Here is a 13,516-nt window from a genome sequence, read left to right as displayed (position 1 = left end):
TCCTTTCCAGTAGAAGGAAAGTGGGATTTCAGGGAGGTTGGATTGACTTTAGACAGACTGTGCATGTCTGCTCCTGAGTACCTGTCAGACTGTGATACAAAGCTAAATATGGGGAAATTTGTAACACGTATCTCCGCGCTGACTCCCCTTCTTCTCTCTGGGTGGAGAAAGAATTAATGATACTTGCAAAGCTTTTCTCAGCTTTGCTGCATTGCCCTGAAAACCAAGCTAACTGGTCTTCCTCCTCCTTCTTCTCAGTGGTTGACCATCTGCAGATCCCAAGACTGCACAGGTGCAGCTGTCGGATTTGCATTTAAGAAGGGCTGAATTTATCCTTGTGCCTCACCTTGCTAGATCTATTCATTCTTATTTGGGGTATAAATTGACATTGACATAAGGCTGCAGAGAGAGCACTGAGATCTCTGTGGTTCTACTTCATGAGCATATGTGGATCGAGGAGGGTGGGAGAATTCATGGCATGTACTGTTTGTAGGAGGGGGTATTTCAGGCCAAAACTAAGTCCCTGGTAAGGGACTACCATTTCTCAAATCATCCGGGCTTGAGTCTTTGGCTGTCTTAGCTCTACCACTTCCCCACCCCAATCCACTCAGCTAACAAATCTTAGTGATCGTACTTATGGAATATTGCTCAAATGCATCTTCCTTCCATTTCCACCACCTGCTCCCTAGTTCAGGCTCCCTGTAACTTTCGCCAGGCAGTTTTGCAGTATCTTCCAAACTAGTTTCTCTGCCTTTTCCCCCACTGCATTCAAGCTTTGATCGTATTAGTTCCCGGCTCCAAAACGTGCATTGTTTCTCTGTGTTCATCAGAATGAAGTTCCGAGGTCTCATCTTGGCTCTGAAGACTTCTTATAATCATTCCCCAGTTTACCCTTCCAAACCAGTCAGTGACTGAACTGAGTGATGGTAGCCATTCTCTAAATGTTTCTTGAGTGATTTAACTCGTAGAGGCAGTGGAATAATGGCTCCCTTTTCTCTTTAGCAGGATTCAACCCTCTGGAGCATGAACACTAAGCTGTTCAGTCCTGGGCTGTGTTAGCAGGCCCCTTCAAGGCAACAGCAATGGCTGCGGCAGCAGCTTCTCACCTGAACCTGGATGCCCTGCGGGAAGTGCTGGAATGCCCCATCTGCATGGAGTCCTTCACAGAGGAGCAGCTGCGGCCCAAGCTCCTGCACTGTGGCCATACCATCTGCCGCCAGTGCCTGGAGAAGCTACTGGCCAGTAGCATCAATGGTGTCCGCTGTCCCTTTTGCAGCAAGATTACCCGCATAACCAGCCTGACCCAGCTGACGGACAACCTGACGGTGCTGAAGATCATTGACACGGCTGGGCTCAGTGAGGCCGTGGGGCTGCTCATGTGCCGGTCGTGTGGGCGGCGGCTGCCCCGGCAGTTCTGCCGAAGCTGCAGCGTGGTGCTGTGTGAGCCCTGCCGGGAGGCGGACCACCAGCCTCCTGGCCACTGTACACTCCCTGTCAAAGAAGCAGCTGAGGAGCGGCGTCGGGACTTTGGAGAGAAGTTGGCCCGTCTGCGGGAGCTTATGGGGGAGCTGCAGCGCCGGAAGGTAGCCTTGGAAGGAGTCTCCAAGGACCTTCAGGCGAGGTATAAAGCAGTCCTCCAGGAGTACGGGCACGAAGAGCGCAGGGTCCAGGAGGAGCTGGCTCGCTCCCGGAAGTTCTTCACGGGCTCGTTGGCCGAGGTTGAGAAGTCTAACAGTCAGGTGGTAGAGGAGCAGAGCTACCTGCTCAACGTCGCCGAGGTGCAGGCCGTGTCTCGCTGCGACTACTTCTTGGCCAAGATCAAGCAGGCAGACGTAGCGCTACTGGAAGAGACAGCCGACGAGGAGGAGCCGGCGCTCACTGCCAGCCTGCCCCGGGAGCTCACCCTGCAGGACGTGGAGCTCCTCAAGGTCGGCCACGTCGGCCCCCTCCAAATCGGGCAGGCGGCTAGGAAGCCCCGGACGGTCAACATGGAAGACTCCTGGGCCATGGAGGCCGCAGCCTCTGCTGCCTCTTCCTCCGTTACATTTAGAGAGATGGACATGAGCCCTGAGGAAGTGGCTGCTAGCCCTAGGGCCTCGCCCGCTAAGCAGCGGGGCTCTGACACGGCCGCCAGCATCCAGCAGTGCCTCTTTCTCAAGAAGATGGGGGCCAAAGGCAGCACTCCGGGCATGTTCAACCTTCCGGTCAGTCTCTATGTGACCAGTCAAGGCGAAGTGCTGGTTGCTGACCGCGGCAACTACCGTATACAAGTCTTTACCCGAAAAGGCTTTTTGAAGGAGATCCGCCGTAGCCCCAGCGGCATTGATAGCTTTGTGCTGAGCTTCCTTGGGGCTGACTTGCCCAACCTCACTCCTCTCTCAGTTGCCATGAACTGCCATGGGCTGATTGGTGTGACTGACAGCTATGACAACTCCCTCAAGGTATACACCTTGGATGGCCACTGCGTGGCCTGTCACAGGAGCCAGCTGAGCAAACCCTGGGGCATCACAGCCCTTCCATCTGGCCAATTTGTGGTAACTGATGTGGAAGGTGGAAAGCTCTGGTGCTTCACTGTTGACCGAGGAGCAGGGGTGGTCAAATACAGCTGCCTCTGCAGTGCTGTGCGGCCCAAGTTTGTCACCTGTGACGCTGAAGGCACTGTCTACTTCACCCAGGGCTTGGGCCTCAATCTGGAGAATCGGCAGAATGAGCACCACCTGGAGGGTGGCTTCTCCATCGGCTCTGTGGGCCCCGACGGGCAGCTGGGTCGCCAGATTAGCCACTTCTTCTCGGAGAACGAGGATTTCCGCTGCATCGCTGGCATGTGTGTGGATGCCCGTGGTGATCTCATCGTGGCCGACAGCAGTCGCAAAGAAATTCTCCACTTTCCTAAGGGTGGGGGCTATAGCGTCCTTATCCGAGAGGGGCTCACCTGTCCAGTGGGCATCGCCCTCACACCTAAGGGGCAGCTGCTGGTCTTGGACTGTTGGGATCATTGCATCAAGGTTTACAGCTACCATCTGAGAAGATATTCTACCCCTTAGGGGCTGGGAAATAGCAGTTTCTTCTGCTCCCCAAGCAGCTTCCCTTCCCTGTTCCTTGGTTGTTGGTGGTACTATAGTGTAGACTTGGCCTGTGTCCTGATTCCAGCTGGCTAGTCCTAGAAGTTTAGAAGCTCTGTCTTCTAGTGTTTTTCATTTGCATTATCTCCTTGCCTAGTTTTAGAGCTTTAACAGATGCATTACCCCAAATAGGACACATGGTATGAGGTTATCTGATGTTTCGTTAGAACTTAGGCACTTCTAAGGCTTCAGCAGAGCAGAGCCTCTTTCCCCTGTATTTGAAATTTTCCCGTGTATTGAACCCTTGTTGATTTTCCTCTCTTTTGGCTTTGATGACTCTGGTCCATTATTTCCTTCCTATTTTAACAAACATGCTCCATCTGTGACACTTTCTCTTCAGCTGTGCTGCATTTAGTGTGCATGCATTTAGTGGGATCTACTCTACCTTTCAGTGACACTTCAGACATCATATTCCTGTGGCATGATGTCTCAGGTCTGACCACCTTTACCAGTGTGAAAGACCATTCATTTAGTGCCACCATGGGAGCTGTATAGTCCCTTTGGGAAGCAGTACCTCTTGGCTCTGGGGGTTTTGTGCCATCTTGGATTGGTCTGTAATTGCAGGTGTGACAGAGAATGGATTGACCCTTGCTGGTGTCGAAGGCTTTAGCCTGGAAATCGCTTGCCTCTTAAAGGAGCATGTGGATTGGAATTATGCCAAAGCATAGGAAGTTGCAAATAAACAAAAATAAATGCTAATACAGTCAGCAAACATTCTTGAATAGTCTCTAGAGTGCATCATTTTTCCTATTACCTCTCTCCACTGACCTGTGCTAGGAGCTGTCTGTGGAACTGTACAACACGGGCCAGGGCCAACAAAGTGGGGAGGTGGACACATCTCATTTTCATTGCTAAAGCAAAACTGTTTGGTCTTATTCTGTATTTTCGTCAAGTCTGTGCATAATATTTGGTTTGGGGATTTATTTCCATCTCTCTATCAAGCATTAACTAATTGATAAATTGTCTTTTCATCTCTGGTATTCATGTCTTTTAATTAAATATGGAATTTGGGAGGTGAGGGGAGGGATAAGTTGTACCTTGCTGCTTTGCTTCCATGTCTGACACTGCATTCTTTGAGAGTAGTACGAATCTACCTAGGTCAAAATTCAGCAAAAAGCACTATTATATAAAGATAATCCAAAACTTACTTCCACATACACGTGTACAGAATCAGCCCCCAAGGTCTATAGTCACCAACACCCTGTTCTAAACTCAGCCTCCACCATCTGCTTTATCCTTATAATTACAGTTCAACAAAGGAAGAAACTTGTGCTTTTAGGAAGCCCAGAAGTGGGTGAGGGACTTTGTGACAAGGTTCCTCAGGCTTTGGTGTTTACCAAGCAACATTATCTTGTACTCTGGGTGCAGGGCTGATGGCAAGCCAAAAAACTATTACCTTGCTTTAACAGACGCAAAATCTGCTAAGCCGAGCTACTCAAAATTGTTTTTTTGGTGGTGGTGTTGCTTTTTGGGCCTCTCTTGTGATAGCTGCCAAAGGATAGGAAAGGAGCTAATTAAAATGATGTTGAACTGGTCTGTCTTGTGCTTTTCATCTGGAGAAAGCCCCATGTTCTGATTATGAAATTGCATCCGATTTCCAAAGATTGTATAATTGAGAGTAAATTGATCCAATTAAAAGTGCATCACAAATGACTCCACTAGTTGTTAGAGCCACTTTATCTGTGGTAGCACCTGGAAGCAGGAGATCTATCTTTGCTGTCAGTGGGGGACTTGCTGAGGCAATAATGGTGGCCGAGGCCTTTGGCACAAGGTTTGCAGCAGAGATAATGGATATAACATTGTGGGCTGGCTTGACATAAACAATGCCAGGAAACCTCCAGCTGCCTATGCCTTTGCAAGGAAGTGCTGTCACTGGTGGCATTCAGCATTTAGGTCTAACCCATCTCTGAACCACACTCATGCCTTGGCCTTCAAATGCAGCAGGTATCTGCTGGCTCAGAATGGAAATAAATGTGGTCTGAATGTTTTTGTTCCTTTGATGTGAATATTTTAGGCTGTGCTGAGTACAGTCAATTTTTCAGTTATCTACCAAGTTGACTAAATTGCAGAGTATAGCCTCAAGAAACTGATTTGCTCAATTATAGCAGTTTTTTGTTTTTTTTGTTGTTTTCTCCTTTTAAGCAATAATACCTTTATTCAGATAGAGTCTTACATGCAAGTCAATTATGTAATAAGTCAAAGTGCAGCTGCACTGGTTGAAGCAGGCTTGTGGGCCTGGAGAACAGGCTTATCCCCTCACCTAACCTGTGTACAACTGCAAAACTCGTGAATCTACAGAACACTTTCTGAAAACCACTAAACTACAACATCGCTTATCTTCCATTTCCATCTTATTAGCCATATGGCCATGGGCAAGTCACTTACCCCTTCCTCTTCTGGAAAATGATGAAAGTGGTCCCTGTCTCCATGACGGGTGTAAGATGTGAGATAATGTTAAAATACCCGCTGCAGTTCTTGGCATAATCAGTGAGAGCTATTATCTTCTTCTCCTGAGTTGTTCAAAAGAGTGGGGTTAGGTTGTCCAACCACTCAGAATAATACCTTCCATCTTTCCTGTTGTTACAGGTTTCTATTTGCCAGTCGAAACCTTTCTCAGGCATTTCCTCCCACTAGCCATAAGTCTTCAAATAAATCTGGTCACCTGTTCCTTTTTACTATCACTCTACCTAGTTCATGTTTCTATTATTATGTAACTTACTGTGTTGCAATTATTTGCCCACATATTTGAGCTTTATTGAGAGTTAGCTTTAATCTCTAGCTAAGAGCACATAGCATGGCGCCTAATATACAGTATGTCCTCAGTTATTTAATTGGCTGTTATTTATATGACTTGGTGATGGTAGGCCCTCCAGTAACACCCTCACACTGGCTGAAAGATAAAGGCAGACAAATGACTTCATTAACTTCATTAACTCCCTGCTTTCCTTTATCATTTCTGAGTAATTATATAGAATTTAAGGTTTTGGAGCAATGATTCATTCAATATTGAGTACCTACTGTGAGCCCAGTACTACGCCAGGTGTTCAGAAAATTTTAAAAAATGATAAGTAATATTAATGTGTCTACTTTCTCGTAAGTTATTTCACAGTCTTTCTAAAGTATTTGGAATTGTATTCCATTGCCCTGGGCTTTCTCAAAAGCCAGAAATAGGCACTATGTGGATGACTGTGAGGGTCAATCCCAATGTGCCCTCCAGCCTGAGATAAGTCCACAGACGGCCACTCCATTATTCCAATCAGCAGGATAAACTTGGCTTGAGTCTGTGTTCCTGTGGGTAAGACAAGTAATGCTTAAAGTAGTTGTACTTTTAGTCTAGTACTAATTAATGGCTTCTTAAAAGTGAAGTGTTACCAGCTCTATAGGAGGGAAATGGAAGGCAAAGTCTAGTATGACACTCAGGGCTCTACCTTATACCTGATTAGGCTGCTGATTTGCACTCAGGACGTGCAGCTCCTCAAGGGATCGCAAGACAAATTACAGGTAAGAAACAGCAGATGCCTGGATGAATTTTACAAGCAGGCGGTGGTAAGTTGGGAGGGTGTTTAGCAAAATACTTACACTCCAGAACTTTGGCTGTATCTTGTCGATATCACTAATATTCATGGTACTCTGACTAAGTCTGAAGTTAGGCAGCTCCGGGACTGGCAATGCATTCATTCTGGTGGGAAAGCCACTGGGCTTGGTCTGGATCTGAATCACAGCTGTAACTCTTTACTAGCTATGTGGCCTCAGATGATCATACCTCTGCATCGGTTTCCCTGTCTATAAAATAAGAAAGTTGGGTTAGATCATCACTAAAATCCTTTCTAGCTCTATGAGTTTAATTATTTTACCAAATAGAATTGTGGTTGAGTTTTCCCCCAATGTTTTTAACATAATTTTGCTGTAATTTTATCGTGTTTACATTAGAGTAGTAGAAAGAGCCTGTACTTTGTAATCAGCCCCACCTTGGTCCAATTGCTTACTCTACCCCAACTATTGTGACCTTGGGCCACTCGCGAACTACTGCCGCTCTGTTGAGCTACTGTTTCCTCATCTTTTAAAAGGAAATGACAGTTTATGTTGTAAAGGGCTGTTGTGAGAATTAAAATATCCTAACGGGATAGTGTATATAAAAGGACCTAATTCAGAAAACGTGACGTGCCCAGAAAATGTGATTTCCACTGTAGCGGGCAAAGACCTCCTTTCCCTCTCGGTGAACTGATGCAAATTTTTCATGTTAACACTCGGGGAGATTTCAGACCTGCATTGGTGATTCAACCACACCGCTCAGCTTCTTAATTAAAAAGCCTATCGGAAGAAGACTGGGATTGCCGGAGTCGCAGAGGCAAAACGTTCACAGCAATGTATCCCACTAGAAAAGCTGTACATAAAACCTAAAGGCTAATTATTTGATTAAAGTCATTCGGATGGCATCTTGACTTTTGGCAGAGACATGCATGTTTAGCTATTCCTATAGATGGCTAGCATAAAGGGATTTTTCCCTCCAGGTCAACATTCATTAACCCAAGTAATTACAAAATTTAAAATAAGCCATAAATCTCACTGTCAGGTGGAGGTAATATGACATATGTTAAAACTTTTATTTTACCAAATAGAATTGTGGTTGAGTTTTCCCCCAATGTTTTTAACATAATTTTGCTGTAATTTTATCGTGTTTACATTAGAGTAGTAGAAAGAGCCTGTACTTTGTAATCAGCCCCACCTTGGTCCAATTGCTTACTCTACCCCAACTATTGTGACCTTGGGCCACTCGCGAACTACTGCCGCTCTGTTGAGCTACTGTTTCCTCATCTTTTAAAAGGAAATGACAGTTTATGTTGTAAAGGGCTGTTGTGAGAATTAAAATATCCTAACGGGATAGTGTATATAAAAGGACCTAATTCAGAAAACGTGACGTGCCCAGAAAATGTGATTTCCACTGTAGCGGGCAAAGACCTCCTTTCCCTCTCGGTGAACTGATGCAAATTTTTCATGTTAACACTCGGGGAGATTTCAGACCTGCATTGGTGATTCAACCACACCGCTCAGCTTCTTAATTAAAAAGCCTATCGGAAGAAGACTGGGATTGCCGGAGTCGCAGAGGCAAAACGTTCACAGCAATGTATCCCACTAGAAAAGCTGTACATAAAACCTAAAGGCTAATTATTTGATTAAAGTCATTCGGATGGCATCTTGACTTTTGGCAGAGACATGCATGTTTAGCTATTCCTATAGATGGCTAGCATAAAGGGATTTTTCCCTCCAGGTCAACATTCATTAACCCAAGTAATTACAAAATTTAAAATAAGCCATAAATCTCACTGTCAGGTGGAGGTAATATGACATATTGTAGTTAAAACTTGGGCTTTGTAAGCATGGGGCGGGGGTGGGGGTGGGGGTGGGGGATGGGTTGGTGGCGAGTTCAGTCTTGGTTCCTCCACTTAGTAGTTCTATGACCACTGAGTCATTTAGCCTCTCAGCCTCAGTCTCCTCAAAAAATAAAATGATACTGTTTACTGCATTGTTCTGAAGAAACGATGGATGTAAAACACTTAGCAGACTTTCAGACATTTCATAAACTTTCAGTAGTCCTCAGTATCAATATAGTAAATTAAATGTATGATAAGATTACCCATATTTTTTGTGATAGAAGGATTATATGAAACTGGTGAGGAAAACATTTATTTCCCTCAAAGGAAAATTATTCAGTAACTCACTGAAATCCTGAGTGTAAACACAAGGAGTTTGTGTGACTGCAAGTCAAATGCATATCTTCCCTATAAAAATAAAACCAGGATTTTCTTTTGGTGATTTACTCAGTTTACCTAGCTATAACTAAAATGCCACTGTATATTTTCACAGAATATTAAGATTTAGATTTCATTCTTTCATTTATTCATTCACTTACTCATCAGACATATATGACATCTACCGTTTTTTATTAATAGCCGTAATTATATGAGTAATGAATGCAAAGATGACTCGATCATGAACCCTGCAGTCAGGTAGCTTGTAGTCTGGCTGGAGAGATAAGGAATGTAAAAAATAATACAAATATACGAAAGAATAAGATAAACGGTGCAAGATGGAAATAGAGTGCCAAGTGTTTAAGAAAAGACTGCTTCTAGTTGAGAGGATCTGGTTCCTGAAGGGCCTTGCAAGTAGAGGGAGTGTCATGAACACAGGTACAACATACCAGGGAAGAGTGAGAAGCTGGTACCAGCAGGAAGTTCAAACCACAAGAGTGAGTGGTCATTAAAGCAATTCAAAGGTCAAAAGTGGTCCATTTCTCCATGACCCTTCAAATAACAATGCAAGTGGTTCTCTTTTTCCTGTCCTAAGCCATATCATTTACTCCTATCAGTAATCATGGCTCAAGGAGGCTTCATTCTTATGGAACTGGTAGGGTATGAATGAGAATCTCCTTGGAGACCTGAGGGAGACCAAGGTGGAGGAAGATGGTGTAGTTTGAAAGTACACCTCCCTGCCCCCGCCCCCACCCCAATATTCTAACATACCCCCTTACTGGGAATGCCTGATGACATTGTCTCCGAAAATAAATAAATAAATAAAATCCTGAAATCATATCCAGTTGCTCCCCCTCAAAAGCCTAAGCCAAATGAGTTCTGCAATCGCAGCGACATAACTTTGTACTGGAGTCTTACTGCCTTTTTGACGTTTGATGTTGACAGCTTTCAAAACCCACCATTCTCTCTTTATCTTCTGCCCTATATCTGGACATGCTGCTAAGAAAGTTCAAGTACTTCCACCTTTAGTGCCGGTGGGAAGTCCCAACCACACAAGTCCTAGCCCCTGCATGGGAATCCTCACCCCAGCCCCAGCTTCAAGCCACCATAAAAACCAATGTGGCCTCCTTTTCCTGCTCTCAAGCTATTTCTGGACCTGCTTGGTAGCCCACATTGCTCTCGCCAGAAACCCTCATCGTGTGAGTTAGAAATCTTTTCATACCCACTTGGTGGATATAGAGCATCATCAGTCTCAACATCTGAACCAAGTTTTGGGTGGGTCCCCCTCTTCTCTGTGGGATAACCACACAACTGGCACAATAAGCAGTGTTAGGCAACCACCACCACCCCAGGGGCTCTCTATTCTCCTGCTTTGGTTTGCTAACTGGCTAGCTTTTTTGAGGCACTGCCTGCTGGCAACCTTGTGCTTTAAGCTGTGCAGCCTGTGCTGCATTTGCTGAGCCCTACCATGCCTCTCTTATAGGTTTAACTGAACTGAGCTGGAAGATACGATAACTGGCGTTAAGGGGCAAGAGCAAAGTGGCCCTGGGTCATGTGTCTTGGTCCAGATCTATCTGTGTCTCAGATGGAATCATGTGTCTAGATTCCAGCACAAGCTGTGACTTCAGGGGGAATGACTCTTGCCCTGTGACTACTGGTTGGTTGTCTCAACCAGGCATTGCCCCCATTCTATAAAGTGCTCAGGGAAATACTGATACCTTATGCAATCTGTGGGTCTACTGGTGGTGGTTCATGTGCAGGAAGAGCAGTCACCATGTGGAACGTTGTGGTCTACACTCTAAAAGCAGATGGCTCATCAGGACTCTACAAAATGTCTTTGCTGCTGCTATGTCACTGTTGGCCAAAACAAAAGATCCTGACCTTCAGGCTTATAGAGAAGAGCATCCATGGTTCCCTTGTGGCATAGCTGAGGGGTTAATTCAAATTCAGTTTAAGCCCAGGATCCTTAAACCCTATGAAGGTTATTGCCATGAGGGAAACCCTAATCCTGATGACACAGATTTGCAACTCTGGAGGAAGAAACTTATGAGTAGCGTAGCGAGGACTCCCCCCCTGGCCCCTCGCCACAAAACTATATACAGTAACCACCAAAAGAAAAACAAGCCAACAGTGAATACAGGAGGAGGAAACAAACAAAAAACTCAAATAGAGGTCACAATTTGACCCAATTAGAATCCCAAAATTTACTGAATTTATACAAAAAAACCAAAAAAGTTCGAAGATTGCTAATTGGTTTTTGCGCCTGGACAACCTAAACTCTGAACTAGGTTTTAACATCTGCTGAAATGCACTAATTACCAAACGTGAATGGCTTTAATCAATACAGGGGCTCAAATTAGATTTACATGTGGGAATTCCCCTAAATTTAAAGAAGGTACGCCCTATAATCTTAAGGGAGTTACTAAGGACATTTCAGGATATGTAAGGAAGACAAATAGGTATACCTCACCTTAATCATCAGAACTAGTGCCTTGCCTAAATTCCCCATAGCCATAACACTCATTGCCTTGAAATATTCCATACTGAGTACGGAGGCTCTGACCCAATGAGTAATGAATTAAAATTGAATTAAGTTTTGGTACTTACAATTGGCTTACCAAAATGGGACCACATGGACCCTGCCCTCCCCCATTAGTTAAAATAGTTAATATGGCCCATTTTAAACAGAACCTTTGAGGTTTAAAATCCATATACAAAACCTATTTAGAAAAAGAGTGATTATCCCCACTGCTTCATTATTTAACAGCCTAGTTTACCCTGTTCTCAAACCTGAATGAAACCTCACAATGGATTACTGCAACCTTAATGCTGAGGCCCCACCCATTAATGCTTCCATACCAATTACTGAAATAATAAATTCCATCCAATCAATAACTGGTTAATACTTTGCACTCATAGACTTGGCTAATATGTCATGTTCAGTGCCTATTTCAACAGCCTCTCACACATAGTTTGCCTTCAACTTCAAAGGGACACAATCCCCCTTTACCTGGCTACTCATGAGGTACCTCAACAGCCATGCCTTCACACACAATCTTTACAGACAAGATCTTAATGCAACTAACTTTCTCCAGGAGCACGGTAATGCCATCACACTGATCACACCCTCTTCCGAAGACGTTAATTTGACAGGCTCTTTGAGGACATACAAACATTCACAAAATAACTCACAAAAAGGGATGGGCCATTGCCCTATGTTAGAAAAAAATTTGTATGTTAAAAAAAAATTCTGACTCCATACTTGATGCTTGATCTCTGCCAGCTTTCAAGCCCCACTACTCCCCCTTCCCCACTGGCCCCCTCACCTGGGCAAGCCTAAGTGCTCCCACCTTTGGTGCCAGAGGGAAGTTCAAACCATGCAAGCCTCACTCCACCCCCCTTGTCATTATATAAAAGCCAAGCTAGTCTCTTTTCCTTGCTCTCTCAAGCCATTTTTGGACCTGCTTGAGAGCAATCTTTGCTCTCCCCAGAAATCTCCATTACATGAGTGACAAATCTTTTAAAATCCCCTTGATGTGTGTGTGTAGCATCATCCGTTTCATCATCTGAACCAAATAATGGCTGGGAGTCCATCCCCCTACTTCAGAGTGACAACAAATGTTTAGAGTTAAATATTAAAAACAACGTCAGAATACGATAAACAAAAAAAACTGTATAATTTTAATTTCTGAGCAACCACATGAATAAAACCATGTGTTTTTGTGAAATGACATTTAATATTTACACTTAAAAATAATAACTCTCTAAATCTCTCAGCCCCAGGAATCTGAAACTTGTTTGACAAATTTAATGACTCTGTAAAAATGTTAAAAAATAAAGTTAAATTAAAAATATTACACTCAAAGAGTAGAGAGGGAGCAGGCATGTGTGTTACCTCACCTGATCCGTGACTCTGGGGCTGGATCTAGGAGAATAAAACTTTCATTGATTAATACCCTGGAAGAAATGTACGATGCACATACAAATGGCACACATACCCTGGGTCCTCCAAAAAGGTTAATTAATTGTTAGCTAAATGAAAGGTGCAAATGATAAAGGAAAAAAATCTAAAAGTATGTATTCTTCTCTTCTGCTCTGGTGACCATTGCCACATATGCCTGTTTTTCTCCTCAATGAAATGGGGATATTAACTCCAGCCTACTTAATATGTACCAGGACTATTCTTAATGTCCCGTAGACTTTTTAACATTTTTACTGGAGAATAGTTGCTTTATAATGTTGTGTTAGTTTCTGCTGTACAGCAAAGTGAATCAGCTCTACGTATACATACATCCCCTCTTTTTTGGATTTCCTTCCCATCTAGGTCACTGCAGAGCACTGAGTAGAGTTCCCTGTGCTATACAGTAGGTTCTCAGCAATCCCACTACTGGGCATATACCCAGAGAAAACCATAATTCAGAAAGATGAGTGCACCCCAATGTTCACTGCAGCAATATTGACAAAAGCCAGGACACGGAAACAACCTAAGTGTCCATCAACAGAGGAATGGATAAAGTAGATGTTGTACATATATATATAATGGAATATTACTCAGCCATAAAAAGGAATGAAGTTGGGTCATTTGTAGAGATGTGGATGGACCTAGACACTGTCAAATAGGGTGAAATATGTCCCACACATCTT

General features: G+C 44.1%; 2 protein-coding genes across 6 annotated transcripts in view; one reads left to right on the top strand and one right to left on the bottom strand.

The window, feature by feature from the left end:
- The window catches only part of TRIM32 (tripartite motif containing 32), a 12,793-nt gene extending 8,139 nt beyond the window's left edge, over positions 1 to 4,654 (top strand). Inside the window, exon 2 of one of the 4 annotated variants that reach the window (XM_007449720.1) lies at positions 1,006 to 4,654. In XM_007449720.1, the coding sequence (XP_007449782.1) occupies positions 1,083 to 3,044 (1,962 nt within the window). In that variant the 5' untranslated portion in view covers positions 1,006 to 1,082 and the 3' untranslated portion in view covers positions 3,045 to 4,654. Of the gene's footprint in view, positions 1 to 1,002 lie in introns of all 4 variants that reach the window. The other 3 variants (XM_007449719.1, XM_007449718.1, XM_007449721.1) reach the window with 3 other exon arrangements.
- ASTN2 (astrotactin 2) overlaps positions 1 to 13,516 on the bottom strand; it is a 944,548-nt gene that overhangs the window by 227,538 nt on the left and 703,494 nt on the right. The gene's annotated exons all lie outside the window — the stretch shown is intronic.

This window comes from Lipotes vexillifer, unplaced genomic scaffold (genome assembly GCF_000442215.2).
Source record: "Lipotes vexillifer unplaced genomic scaffold, Lipotes_vexillifer_v1.1 scaffold230, whole genome shotgun sequence".
Taxonomy (NCBI): Eukaryota; Metazoa; Chordata; class Mammalia; order Artiodactyla; family Lipotidae; genus Lipotes; species Lipotes vexillifer.
Note: the sequence above shows the minus strand (reverse complement) of the source record. Positions and strands in the feature narration are given on the sequence as shown.